This window comes from Xenopus laevis, chromosome 4L, assembly GCF_017654675.1.
Source record: "Xenopus laevis strain J_2021 chromosome 4L, Xenopus_laevis_v10.1, whole genome shotgun sequence".
NCBI lineage: Eukaryota > Metazoa > Chordata > Amphibia > Anura > Pipidae > Xenopus > Xenopus laevis.
Genome location: NC_054377.1, coordinates 83,162,935 through 83,177,699, shown reverse-complemented (window position 1 = coordinate 83,177,699; position 14,765 = coordinate 83,162,935). Strand labels below are relative to the sequence as shown.

The 14,765-nt window shown below is 37.8% G+C and overlaps 1 protein-coding gene across 3 annotated transcripts in view; it reads right to left on the bottom strand.

The window, feature by feature from the left end:
- Positions 1-14,494, bottom strand: part of tie1.L (tyrosine kinase with immunoglobulin like and EGF like domains 1 L homeolog) — a 29,613-nt gene extending 15,119 nt beyond the window's left edge. For 2 of the 3 annotated variants that reach the window (XM_018258298.2, XM_041590424.1), the window contains exons 1-10: positions 13,977-14,494; positions 9,508-9,792; positions 7,663-7,773; positions 7,343-7,498; positions 6,033-6,164; positions 5,146-5,286; positions 3,818-3,946; positions 3,589-3,734; positions 2,335-2,479; positions 1,064-1,222 (exon numbers count right to left, since the gene is read on the bottom strand). In XM_018258298.2, coding sequence (XP_018113787.1) covers positions 1,064-1,222; positions 2,335-2,479; positions 3,589-3,734; positions 3,818-3,946; positions 5,146-5,286; positions 6,033-6,164; positions 7,343-7,498; positions 7,663-7,773; positions 9,508-9,792; positions 13,977-14,037 — 1,465 coding nt within the window. In that variant the 5' untranslated portion in view covers positions 14,038-14,494. Of the gene's footprint in view, positions 1-1,063; positions 1,223-2,334; positions 2,480-3,588; positions 3,735-3,817; positions 3,947-5,145; positions 5,287-6,032; positions 6,165-7,342; positions 7,499-7,662; positions 7,774-9,507; positions 9,793-9,929; positions 9,964-13,976 lie in introns of those variants that run through there. The other variant, XM_041590423.1, reaches the window with a different exon arrangement.
- Between the last annotated feature and the right edge of the window lie 271 nt (positions 14,495-14,765).

The window sequence follows — 14,765 nt, the reverse complement described above, 5'->3', positions numbered from 1 at the left end:
TTTCTGCTATGCTGTAATCTAAGCAATAGAAGTACAGTGTCAATTCAAACACCATATTCTCTGTCACCATATTTTTCAGTATTTAATACCTTTCAGCTCTATGTTATCATTTACATCAGTCCCATGGCATAAGCAGTATTTTTTATTTACAACCGCTGTTATGTTTTTGTTTTTGGAATATTTTCCTATGCACTTACCCTTTTTCCCCACTGCCACATTTCTGCTGCCTGTTGCAACTCAGCATGCACATTTATGTGGAAGTAATAACAAAGTTTATCCCAAGTTAAGTGAGATGGCTGCTTATTGGGCATTTGTCTTTAACATTTTATCTGCAGTCAGAAATATTTGACTGGTGTGGGTTGCAGGCACTTTTTTGACACCAAAGATATACCTTCATTGTACCATGTTATACCACTTATTTCAAAATCTGTATTTGCCCTGACATACTGCAGAAAAAAAATATATCATACTCCAAATGCACTATGTTGGTGCTGCAATGAAGAAATAGAATCTATGTTATACATCTGGTGGAGCTGCAAAAAGCTGAAAGAATTTTGGGACAAGGTGTTTGAGGGAATTAATATAATATCGGGGGTGCCTATAGAGAAAAACCCAAGTATTGGTTTATTAACAATGATCCCAGGTTCAAAGACAAAGTATAAATATTCTCTAATTGGGTACTGTTTAGGGGCTGCAAGAATGGTGATACCTAGACATTGGAAATCTATATCACCTCCCACATTTAGCAAATGGATTTCTGAAATGGGGCAGGTAATGCGTATGGAGGAATTATTATCATATTTACATGATAAAAAAACTGTATATGTCAAGACTTGGGCAGCACGGGTTATGTTTTGGGGATCAGACACTATTAAAAATATATAAATGGACAGAAGCAATCTTTTAAAAGAGTACATATTGTAGAATACCAGAATGAGCAATAAGGTGAGTTTGGCCTAGTACAAGTTTCTTTCTTTTCTTTTCTGTCTTATTCCTTCTTAGCAAATTATTATTTATTTATTAACTCAGAAATTAGTAGTATACAGTATTTGATGTTTCTTACCTATAATATGCTCCCATGGAGAATCACTATCCCTAGATTTGTAAAGTAGTTTGATTGATTTGATGGGTCCATCACCATAAAAAGTGCGCAGTGGAGCAAGGGTCAGTTGTTGACTCTGTCGATCCAACAAAAGTGGTGGCTCTATAGGCTTAGGCGGTACTAAGGAATGAAAAAGACATAGTATAATAGGAGGTGTGTGTCGGATTTATCCTCCTATAGTCCTCCAGGGATATAAGATTCTCGTCCACGGTGAGTAAGTTCCTCTTGGATTTAAATAAATACTTACTCAAATCGAGCCTGGCCCCGAAATTCCCCCTGGGCCTGACTTGAACCAAACAGATTCTCTTAGGAAATTCACCAGACAGCTTTATTTGAGGTATATATTAATACAGAGTATTACAATACAGAGTATTAAATAATAGCTCACACATCCTGAAAGCTCGTGAGGACATTGGGGGACATTTCATTAATATTACATACAACCATTTAACCATTTCTTCCCTTGTGGGGCTGGTCCTGTGACATCCAATCATCGTCCTTGGTTTAACAAAACTATGCCTCCCTGTCCATTTTAAGTATAATCCTTCCTGACCCAAGTATAGTCCAAATAAGTACATCTGCAGTGCTAGCACGGTGTCCAGAATGGTATCTGTGCAGTGGGTGTGTTTTTGAGGCTATAAGTATCTTTCTCAACCTTGCACTTGTGACTTTGAGCATACCTCCTAACTGTCCCTTTTTTGGAGGGACAGTCCCTCTTTTGACAGCTCAACCTGCAGTCCCTCATTTGTACTGGAAAGTCCCTATTTTCTCTGCACTGAACAGTCAGAAAAAGAAACAAAGTTTCTCACTTAATTGGCTTTTAGCAGAGAGCACAGAACAGCTAACAGGTGCAAATAAGATACTTTGAGACACAAAAAAACAGTTGAGTAGATAAGGAGAATTATTTTCAAACTTTCATAACCTGACAAATTTTGTAAAATGAACATGGTAATTAGGGAGTGTGGCTACAGAAAGGGGTGTGGTCAAAAACATTTGCTGTGCTACATGCGGAAAATTTTTTTTGTCTCTCATTTACTTCCAAAATGTTGGGAGGTATGCTTTGAGGCAACAGATCTATTCCCTGTTCTGTGTAAACATTCTACAACCCTAATTAGTAAATCCTAATCTAAAACCCTGATATCCACAGTGTGCATGAAAGAATGCATTCACTTCATTACAGTTTATAAGCAAATAAATAATTTATTTGTTTAACAAGAAATGGCTTCCCTTACCTTTAACATAAACTTGGAATTTGCGACTGTCTTGTCCACCAGTAGTGAATACACGGCATTCCCACAACCCATTGTCTGTCAGAGTAAGTGACTGCACAGTGAACTCACACGTACTGCGCTCCCGATCTAACACTGCTTTACTAGCCTGAGAGAGTGGTGGGCCAAAAAAAATGGCAAAGTAAACCAAAGAGTGGACTTTGTACATAAATAATGAAATGAAACATTTGTAGAAAGCAACCTTACTAATTAAAACAAAAGTATTTTCGTGACCCTCGTTTGTTGTACTCTACTGATATATCAACTAATCGAGGTACTGCTACACATATCTGGAAACTAACTTGGCCAATAAATGTTTGATCAAATCTATAGGAGCATAATGAATAAGAGTGAATATATAAATTACTTTTATGGTATTGCACTGCTATGCCATGCCAGTAAATAAACCCTTTAAACACATTTACTTGGCCTCCTAATGCACCTCAACCACTTAATCTTCTCTGGCACAGCATATGCCACCCTGGTGTGCAGGATTCTAATGTGCATGAGCATCAAATTCCTTGGACTGTAAGAAAGCATAGTGCCCATGTCTCCTCAAGTCCTGGATGCAGAGGAGGAAAGTACATTTTGGAAAAACAGGGGGTTTTATGTTGCTATAGGACTGTAGGCCACTGTGGCACCGCTGGGAAAACATTGAACCTTTAAGGATCTGCTTTTGTGCAATACTGTTAAGAACAACATACAAACACATGCAAAAATAAATGAGTGCATAACATTTTAGGGGTCATTTACAAATGCCCTAACTGATGGATGTGGAATTTTGAGGGGGGGGATGAGTAGGGGACAGGATAGGAAACTGTGTGAACACTTGCATCCAAGGCATACCTTCTCACCTTGCATTGCACAAGTTAGTTATGGGGCAGGATCTGTGTTACTTCTGTTGCTCCTCTCACTTGCTTACATGGACAAATAGCACAAAAGTAACATTGTACTGTATGCCAGGTCAAGGGCAGGAATAAGTATGGGAATCTTGTAATCCTGACCACTTGAGCACCACTCCACACAGAAATGTTGTGCCCACATCATTAAACTAGAACCTCAGTCTTCACTTTTACTTTCCTACACCCCCATTTACTTGCGTGATCGTCAGACTGTTTCACATCAATGTCTGGAAAATGATTCCCTAAATTTTAATACAAATGATTACCAATTCTTCTGATTACTAATAATTATATAAAAACGGAGCAAATAACTCACAGCCAATACAGAGCCATCAGGACGGCGAAGCTCAATGCTTTCACGGGAGGGCTGAGGGTTGCCAGAAGATGCACAGGTTAATACCGCAGTGGAATTCAAATTAAACTCAACTGCATTTGGAAGATCTATGATCTTGGGTATCCTGTCTGCAAGGTACAATACACAACATATCACCATGGTCCCAATTACATAAACTTGGATACTGGATATAAAGAGGTTTCACTGTTACCTGATTTCTCACAGTGCTGTCCATGCCATCCTGAAGGGCATAAACAGCCACTAAAACTGTTGCAAGAGCCACCATTTTTACACTGACAATGCAAGGCACAATTTGCCCCATATTTCTCAGGAGGACAAGCTGTAATTACAAGATGTCAATTAATGCATGAATGGTGGAATAAGCCCTGGTCAAAGCTGATATAGAAAGGGCATCTTAATACACTGGATCAGATTAATATCAATTGAGAAAAATATTATTTTATGGTTTATCACGTGAAAACTAATAGACCAAATTTGAGAATAAAAATAATTTTCTAATAATTCAGCTGTTGACTGAGCTACAATCACTTGTGCCCAGCTTTATAAACAGATTTAAGAAAGCCTGATACATACAAAACACAAGTAAACTGTTGATTTTACAAGAAGGGAGTAGATAACATCCCATAATTCCCAGGAAATAAGGCTGTCTAAGTAACTAAAGGGGTTGTTCGCCTTTAAGGGTATAGCCACACTGGGCGTTTTGGGGAGATTTGGTCGCCTCGTCTTTGCGGCAACCAATCTCCCCAAATGTCATCCCTCACTCTGCGCCGGCTAAAATGAAAAATGGCCGCGATAATCACACGCGGCGGTTTGTGCCTCACAAGGAAACTTCGGGCGACTTCGGAAAACGAATCGATGCGTACGATTAGCGCCAGCGATTTTTCTAGCTTTCAAATGGGGGTCACTGACCCCATCTACAACAATGCTCTGTAAGGCTACACATTTATACTTTTCACTCCTTTCTATTACTTTACTCATCCTTCTTTTCAGGACCTCTCCTATTCATATTCCAGTCTGTTATTCAAATCAATTTATGGTTTTCTAGGGTAATTTAGACCCTAGCAACCAGATTGCTGAAATTGTAAACTGAAGAGCTGATTAAAAATACTAAAAACAAAAACTACAAATAATAAAAAATGAAAACCAACCGCAAATTGTCTCAGAATATAACTCTACATCATACTTAAACTTAATTTAAAGGTAAACAACCCCTTTAAGGATTAAATTAACCTTTTTATTCATTATTGTACATATTACATAAACATATAAATATGGTTTCTTATAATATAAAAAAATTCTACCAGGATGCATAAACCCTTTGTTACATTTTATCGCACACAGGTGGCTTGGGATTTTATTTCTTTATCTTTTTTAAAAGAGCCCTAATTAGTGGTGTCTTTATCCGGCTGGACTATGTTCTGCTAATTGTTATAGCTTACTTCATTAGATCAAATTTTTTACAAATTTGAGGCCATAAAGTTTCATGTGGCTACTGGTAACTTATGAAATATTTCTTACATTTCTGACAATGTGAACCTGTCCAACCACTTCCACAGGAGCAGCCGTATGGATCTGGAAGACAAAAGGTACGCCCTCTGCAGCCATGCTCCCCCTTACACATTTCCTGGCAGTTTCTGCCAAAGTTTCCTTCTCTGCAGGCTAATAAAAAAAACTTTATGCAATACAAAGCAGAAAACTATTTATTATTGAACTCTGTGTCAATGCATAGTTTTTACGTGGAAGGTACAACATACAGAATCCTTGTGCAAATGTTCAGGCACTGATAATATAAAATTGACTTTAAAGTACCTGTTACAATAACAGAACATTTCTTAAGCCATTATTGAAGCCATATGTAATAGCATTGAAGGGCGACATTCAAAATGGTTATCTTTTTGCTCTTTGCCATTAGCAACAACCATAAAGAGTAACATGACTGTATGGAAACTACACGGTTTTCTTTAGTTAATAGAAAGGGGTTTTGACAGACACCTTTATCACTTTTTTCCTTGCTACAGGCATATTGTAAATATGTAAAAAAAAAAGGCCTTGAAATCATTAAGAAATAAATACAGAAATGCAGTTAACCAGATGAAAATTCATAATACCAACTTGTTATTTTCTCAACTTAAGCTCATGGCAACAGCAATTTATGTTTATGGATCTGCACACACAGAATTTTTTTGCAGTGTATGTTAATTGCAAGAGTGCGGTGGATTTAAAACACAACTTCAAAAGCTCATGGAACATATTGCATTTTCTCTGCTTGTGGAGAAAGCAAAGATGTGGCCCTGTTTTTTGCCCATCCATTTATGTCACAAATATGCCCAATGTTTGCATAGACAGACATGAGAAGGCCAAACCAACAGGGAAAATTATGGCAGAGAAAATATCAATGTACATACCCTTCTCACATCGTGTTCCCATAAAACCTGGAGCGCATATACACTCTCCACTGCTGTCGTGACATATTCCACCATTTAAACACTCACGACAATCCTTCTGACAGGATGGGCCCCATTTATTATCTGGACATCCTATAAAAAGAGGAAAAGCACAGGAAACTGTTGTTATACAGAAATCTAACAATAAACAGCGAATAAAAGCAGCTACTATACAGATGATTTGTGCCTAACATTTGGCACCGCCAAGTGGAAATAAATTTATAGCAACATCTATTCTCTTAAAAAATGTTTCGTGTAAAACAAAAAGAGCATAATTTAATCACAAACTACATATATTTAAGAAACTCCTCCATGTCTACTGTTTTCTTAGTTTCTACTTTGGTCTAAGAACTGAATTTGAATTTGTTTTAAGGAAAATTCTAACAGAATACTTTTTTTATGTGTAGGGTTTGGGTCCTAACTAATTATTCCTCTTTTTTTAATCTTTACCTTTAATTTATTTCTTGAATTTGTCATAAGGAACATGCCAAGAGCTCATCACAGGAAACGCACCCACTTTTCGTTAATGCCTATGGATTTTTAGAAGCATATTTATTGATGGGCGAAAGTTAAGAGTTTGCCATTTGATAAATACGCTTCTTAAAATCACATAGGAATGAATAGAAAGTTCACCATTTATGAAATGGTGAATTGTATGTAACTTTGACCCATAGAAAAATATTCTTCTAAAAATCCCATAGGAATAAATAAAAAGCGAGTATGTATTTCTGCGGTAAGCTCTAATTTTCAGAGTTTGATAAATCTGCACCTGCGTGTCTATGAAGGGTTTCAACTCTTTCTTATTTCCCTTTCCTGTCTTTCTTTTACCGTTGACTTATCGCATTTTTTATTCCTTAACTTCGCTGTCCTACATTATATAATAAAAAACAGGCACCCTCATGGTTTGTCAGAAAAGCATTTTATTAAAATTTAGTGATTGATAATGTTACAGAAAATTGTCTCCTGATAAAATTACCCATATCTGTGTGTGTACAGAAATGTGTCAGTGCTATATAAATACCAGAAAATAAATAGTTAATTGCGTATGGAAAAGAAATGGGCTTAACCTTCCTTCATACCCTCTCCACTTCTGTATCCATCTTTTTTTGCCATATGCATTGACGTTGCATTTTATAAATAAACATCTTATTTAAAAATATGGATTGTTGTTTTCTTAATTCTTCAGCCAAAGCATTGTGTTCATTGATTTATCAATAGAACTCTGTTACTGACAATTGGAGAGAACAAATACAGTACAATTCTTTTCTGACCTCTGACAATGAGCCGAAAGAAGGCATTGTTGAGAGGGCTTGCTCCCATGAAACCAGCACTGTAAATCCCTGCATGAGATACTTTCACCGCCTGCATGTTTAGTTGGGCAGTTTTATCAGTCACTTCCCCTTTGTAGGTGGTGTGAAACATGGTTCCTTAAATATAAAGATATGATGTTGTTACATACATAAACTATTCACCTCAGAGAGAATTTTCATTAACGTGTATAATTGTTTGTACATTACAAAGCACCTTGCAAGAAACAGGGTACAACAAATAAATTAAGACCCTATTTGAAGCTATAAGGTAATTTACTTACCATTGTATTTCCATAAGATGTCTGCAAGTTCATGCCTGTTTATCTTAGCTTCCAACGTTACATCACTGTTTACACTTACTGTCACAGTAACTTTGACTGGAATCAGATCAGCTGAAGGTAAAGATGAGAACAGTTGTTTATCCTCTGAGTAAGGGTAAGCTAAACTGCTGACGTATAGGTTTATTTATGGTGCATTGCATGTAGTAGGTCTTGTTGGCATATGTATAGACAGTAAGGATCTGCGGTTTTCTGGATAATGGTTGTAACAGTTACAACTTTTAAATATACAGTAATCCCACTTTAAAATCTGAAAAAATGCCAGCGTTTTGTCTTTTTTTATGACTTTTTGGCATACAGGATATGATGTCACTGACAAGATTGTTGAGGATGTAGCTTCATCTTATCAGTTTGCCAGGTATAAGTATCATTCACCTGAGTGAAAATTCGCCTGGCGAATACGGCTCAAAACTTTGTTAGAGCTGAGCTCTTTCGCTAGTGAATTGTCCTCTACGCTTATTAGTAAATTGCCAATGTCCCTGCCGATTGTCTTTTAGGCAAATTTTCTCAATCGACGGCCACTTTGCCCTTTAGTAAATTTGCCCCTATGTATTGTTTACACATTTATAAATAATACTCTGTTGTATGCTGTGACATTGAAGGTTTCATATACCATTTATTTGTTATAAGGAGATGAGTCATAGCAGAAGTATTTATAAGAGATATGCCATAATCACAATGCTCCAGTGCTGGTGGAGCCGATTTTTTGACAGTGGTACAACCATTTAAAGTTACCATCATTCAGGGTTGGACTGGGACAGCCGAACTCTGGGGAATAAACCCAGTGTGCCCAGATGGCCTAAACCCACTATTGCTGCTGTCCCCGACCTCCTTCCCTGGCCCCGATTGCGGCCACAAGCACAAAATGTACGCGCGTGGATGCTGAAAAAGGGGTTGCAGTTGGGGGCATTGATGCAGCAGCCCAGATGGGCCATAGGTCTAGGGTTGCCACCTGTCCTGATTTCACCCGAACAGCCCGGTTTTTGGAAGTGCTGCCCGGGTGAAAAGTTCCTATCCAGATTTCCAAATTAGGAAATCCAGACAGGACATTGCAGTTAATGACATGGTGATCAGCCAATCACTGATCGCCACGTCACCCGCCCCCAATATCACTGGCCCACCCCCCCACATTACCGGCCCGCCCTGCCCGTTTTCTAAAAAAAACAAAAAACCAGTGACAAACCTACATGGGCCCCCTAGTCTGACCCTGCCATCATTACTGTTTATAACTAGAACAAGTGTTTGGCTTCAGACTGTGTGCTGAGGGAACATGGAGCCAGTAGCAAAGTACTCACATATGATGCTGAAAGGTTTCTACAAATACATCTGTCAGCATTCCAGCTGCAACCTCACCACTCCCCAGTATCAGCACCACACATCGTATAATGCCTGTACATCACATAATAGGGATTTTAGCAATGAACAGCTACTACGTCTGTTTTCTCAGAACTATCTATTTTTTTCATTATTATTTCTGCAATTTGTGAGCTTTTTTTTCTTCGTTTTTGAAGTTTTAAATGTTCATTTATTAGTGTTTATGGCCCACCTATCCAGCCAAAAAACAAATAAGCGCAAACATTTAATATGAACAGATGAGGTAGCCATATAATTCTACATTATTTTAACAAAACATATTTATAAACAATAATACTATTGCAAGACAATAAATAGCTCCTTGTCCGTAATCAGTGGAAAAAGGTAAATTGTCCAAGTGCAGTTAAGCACCAAAGTTAGTAACTGAGTCCCAATTATCTTACAAAGAATATTAGGAATTAAATGAAAGCTTACCATTTGGGAAGTTATTTACGTAGAGTATTTCAGTCTGCTCAGCAGGCCCTTTTCCAGTACAGATGAGGACCCCAACTAGTTCATTTATTACAAATCCATGAGCACGCACATCATTTGAACCAGAGGCAATTTTAAATTGTGTTTTGGGTGTAGTACGTACAATACTGTTATCTCGCCTTATATGCAGGTCTGAGCCATGCATATCTCGTTCCCCTGTCACACACCGCAAGGAAAAGTCTGTTGCACGGGTTCCAAGTGACACCAAGGTGACATCAAGAACTGCTCCTGTTGGATAGAAAAGTCAGATCTTTTAAGTCACATCCCAAAACATGCAATTATATTTTTTACAAACTCTAATACCAAGCATTGGTTACTAATTAGTATGTAGGAAATTTGGGATCGAAATATACTTTCTTTATTACCTTATAACGCATTGGAATGATCAGCAGTCATGTTAAAGAAAGATGAGGAGCTGAGATGATATCAGAGAAACCTTTACATTTTCTTATGAAGCATGATGAAGTGCACCAGACATCTTTATCATTTTGGGGTCAGGGATGGGACAAGCTACTTGAGAAATAATGATCTGTGGTTTTGCAAAGACAGTGGGCCTCATTTAATAAGAGGGAGAACAGAAAAAAATGTATCTTTGCAATTCATACCTCCCAACTGGAGGGACAGTCCCCCTTTTGATAGCTCAACCTGCAGTCCCTTATTTGTACTGGAAAGTCCCTATTTTCTCTGCACTGAACAGTCAGAAAAAGAAACAAAGTTTCTCACTTAATTGGCTTTTAGCAGAGAGCACAGAACAGCTTACAGGTGCAAATAAGATACTTTGTAACAATTCTGAGACACAAAAAAACAGTTTAGATAAGGAGAAATATTTTCAAACTTTCATAACCTGCCAAATTTTGTAAAATGAACATGGTAATTAGGGGGTGTGGCCACAGAAAGGGGTGTGGTAAAAAAAAATGCTGTTCTACGTGCGGAAAAAAATTTTGTCCCTCTTTTTACTTCCAAAATGTTGGGAGGTATGGCCATTCAATACTTGAGCAATTCCTTTTTAGGATTAAGTATTGTAATGTGTCTAGAATGCCTATAAGGTATGTTTCTGAACTTTTACAGAAAGGAGCCTTGTACATTACATCAGCCACTGACCAAGCATAAAGCAAATGGTTCCATTAAGCTCTGTGTTTAAACATTATTTTTTTGCACCAATCTAACTGCTCATATATGGAAGTCATTAAGAGAATGATCACAGCATACATGCAAGTTCAAAGGGGAATAAATGTGCACATACTGAGACAATATAGACAGATTGCAGGGGATATGTTTTCACACATGAAAATCAGTTGACCACATACATGGACAGATAAGCTGCCGACTTATTCTGAAGGAATGCCCACGTATGACCTTTCATCATCACTTTATAGCTCAAAATATGTCCCTTGGTGGGACAGGAAGGCATTTCTGCATAAATGTCATTATATGAACTTGGGGTTCATATAATGACGCTGTGCCAATTCGCTCTAGTGCAGTAAACGATGACAACAAATCAGATTTTTGTTTTTAATTAAGATTTTCCCAACGTTAGTAAATGAGCTGATGAAGAAATATGAAGGGGGTGGGGCACTTCAGGTGTGAAAATTCTTTCTCACACTTCAGGTGTGAAATTTCTCTACAATGGGATTCCTTAGAAGGCTTGAGAAAACATTTAATGGAAGGCTTAATCTGATGGTACATGGTAGTGTAACTCCGCTCCAGCGATGACCTGTAGGAACAATAGGTTGTTCTGAGCTGAACCTAAGGACCAAACCCAAGTGTGCTGAGAGAAGAGACCCTATATGTAGAGAGGGGCTAAGGAATGTAAAGTTGGAAAAGCAATTCAAACTGATTAGCAATAACACTAACACATTGATCTACAAACTCATGAGATCACCACTTCATATACAATGTATCTAGCCAACTAGTTCAGGGACGCCTTGTATCAATGTATAAAACAGTATCAAAAACATAACTTTTAATGTAAATCCCATTAAAAACTTGGTAGCGCAGCCATATACAAACTCACAGCATATTAATCGCATAGCTGTGTGGGACAGTGTCCCTTAAATAACTTGTAATTAAAAACGAAGCGTAGGATGGTTCGGTAGTGGATATAATTGTATATTGGAAGTTTTACTAAGGTATCGGCGTTCTAGTTTGCCAAGGTAAGATTTCAAATTCTACTTTAAAGGCATCATGCCTCCAGTCCCCTTCCTTCCAAGCTTTCCTCCATGCAAATTCTACCTATCTACGTCGGGAAGAGTGGGAGCTATCCACACCACCTTCCACCTACACCGCCCAACGCGTTTCGCTGCCTAGCAGCTTCGTCAGGGGCATAAGTGAAGGCCACGCTGTCATTCCGGGTTTAAATAGGCCAGGTGCCGGCATCTCTCTTCGTCACAAGGTGTCTGACGTTACGCTGCGGTCACTTCCGGTTTTCACTAGTGCTTGCGCTTACTAATGTCGAAAGTCCAGAGATATAGCTTCATAGCCATTCATTTCAAATGTGGTTTGCCCTTACTTGGCTAGCATAATATCGCCCATTCGTTCAATCTCATACTATAATGCTAACTGGACTATTCTCCATATTATCCCCATTACTTGAAGCGTGCACCTATAGTGCCTATAAATTTTATCCTTTTTGGCTTACATAATCAGGCCTGGATTTGTGGAAAGGCCACCTAGTCCTGGGCCTAGGGTGGCAGGATTTTAGGGGGGCGGCATGCTGCCCAAACACACCCACATTGGTTCAAAAACACTGGGGATGCACTGGAGATACAATAATTTTTTGAATTTCCTGTGCACCAATCCCCATTACATAGTTACATAGTTACATAGTTAAATTGGGTTGAAAAAAGACAAAGTCCATCAAGTTCAACCCCTCCAAATGAAAACCCATTGCTCCAGTCCAGATGATGAAAGGGGAGGGGACAGGGGGTGACGAACGGCAGTGGGCCTAGGGGCGCCCACTATGTAAATCCAGCCCTGTACATAAGTAAATTCTACATCAGTACAGTGATATTTAAACATTTAATTTAGGTGCAAAGAATTTTTTGTTTGAGATCAAATTATTTATAAAGAATTAATTTTTATTTCAATTGAGTATTATATGTTTAATAAACTTATTTTTAATGAACTTATTTTTACTTTATGTACATTCCTGTATCTGGGGTTATGGTTTGTTGTGTGATATTCTTATAGAAATGGAGTGAAGGTAAAAACTTCATTCAATCCCAAAGGTGATTTGCTTTTCAACCAATATATCCATTGTGCCTCACATTGCAACAATTTCTTGTTTATATCACCTATTCTTGTGGTGGGTTTAATGTGTTCTACGCCAAAGAACTTCATTGCCGCTGTATTTCCATTGTGGAATTGGTTTATATGGTTGGCCACTGATGTGCTCTAAAATTCTACGTCTGAGTTCTCTTTTCGTTTTTCCAACATAGTTCTTGCCACATTCGCATTTCAATATATATATCTCCTGCTGTTTTACAGTTAATGTAATGTTTTATCTTATAATCTTTGATATAAGATCTACCTTTAACAGTAACTGGTTTTTTTTTTGGATCCAGGGGCATGCTTTGCATGATGCACATTTATAACATCCCATCGTTATATTTGATAACCAGGTAGGTTTAGTTGTATTGCTGTAATGGCTATAAGTCAGTCTATCTTTTAGGTTTCTACTCCGCCTGAAAGTGACTGTTGGCCTCATACCTATAACTTTTTATAGTTCCTCATCCTGTTGGAGGATGTGCCAATGTTTGGTGAGAATTTGTCTAATTTCCTCATGTTCTGCACTGAAATCCCCTATCACCCTGATGACTTTCGAATGTTCATTCATTTCATTGTCTCTGGTGTCTCTCCTGGGGACTAATAAGATATTTCTATCAGACTCAAGTGCTTTTTTATATACACAGCTATGCGATTAATATGCTGTGAGTTTGTATATGGCCGCGCTACCACGTTTTTAATGGGATTTACATTAAAACTTATGTTTTAGATACTGTTTGATACATTGATACAAGGCGTCCCTGAACTAGTTGGCTAGATACATTGTATATGAAGTGGTGATCTCATCAGTTTGTAGATCAATGTGTTTAGTGTTGTTGCTAATCAGTTTTAAAATATCACTTGACCAGAAGTGCTTTTGTCTGTGCATTATTTGTGCCCTCTTAAGAGAGTAGAAATGTAGGTCACACTATAAACACCTTTCATATTATTTTGCCTTCATATGTATGTTTAAAAGCCAGGTTAAAATCTCTGAAACCTCTGCATTTCTTATGTATCTTATTGATGATGAATGTGTATGGTGAAATAATTGAGTGTTACCTAGAAAATAAATGTGTATGTAAGTAAAAAACGTATTTTGAGGCTGTCAAACTATACTCAAGGAAATAATAATAAAAAAATGTTCTTACCAGTTTTAACTAAAAGCAAGGAGAAAAAGAACACAAAAGGCAGAAACAAATGCAAAACCATTGTTCTAAGTCAGAAGAGGAAAGATCCAGTCTGTTTGTCTTTTATCCCTCTCTCCAGGAAAGTATTCTCCTACTCCTACCAAACTATTATCATTCCATAGAGCATGTTTGGAACAGACGTTCCTGTGTCTCCTTCTCCGAAGTAAACAAGAAATCCCAAGATCAATACATGTATCCAGTTATCCTAGCCAGCAGCCAAATAATCACAGCAAATTTTAAGTCTATAATTCCAAGATCAGCGAGCTTGATTTACTGATTAAAGTAGTGTTTGTAAGCAGCACACAAGTTTCCAGGGACACGCTTCATATTATTTTTTCAATACTTTCATTCTCGTTGGGTATCACAGCATGATGTACATTCGTCAAGCTCCCGTTTTATTAATGGTTCCTGGCTCTCTTTTCCCACTTTTGTTTCAGTATTAGGTCTGCTTTTTGCTGAGGCTTTCCCACGTTCACCAGTCAACAACAGAGGAAAAGGCGTAGCTGAACTGGGAGTCACAGGAAATTCTGCTGAGCAGTCAGAGATGGCCTCTAGCTGAGGAAATCACAGTCAGAGTAACCCTGAGAAAAGAATATGACAAAACTAACCCTTTAAAGTTGTTGTTATATTTAACTCTCCTGCTTAACTTGGACAAAATATTGCATTTATTGGATCACCGACAGCAAGAGACGAATAACAAATTAAAATGGATTACAATTTTGGAGGACATCAGTGTCATACACTGAAAAA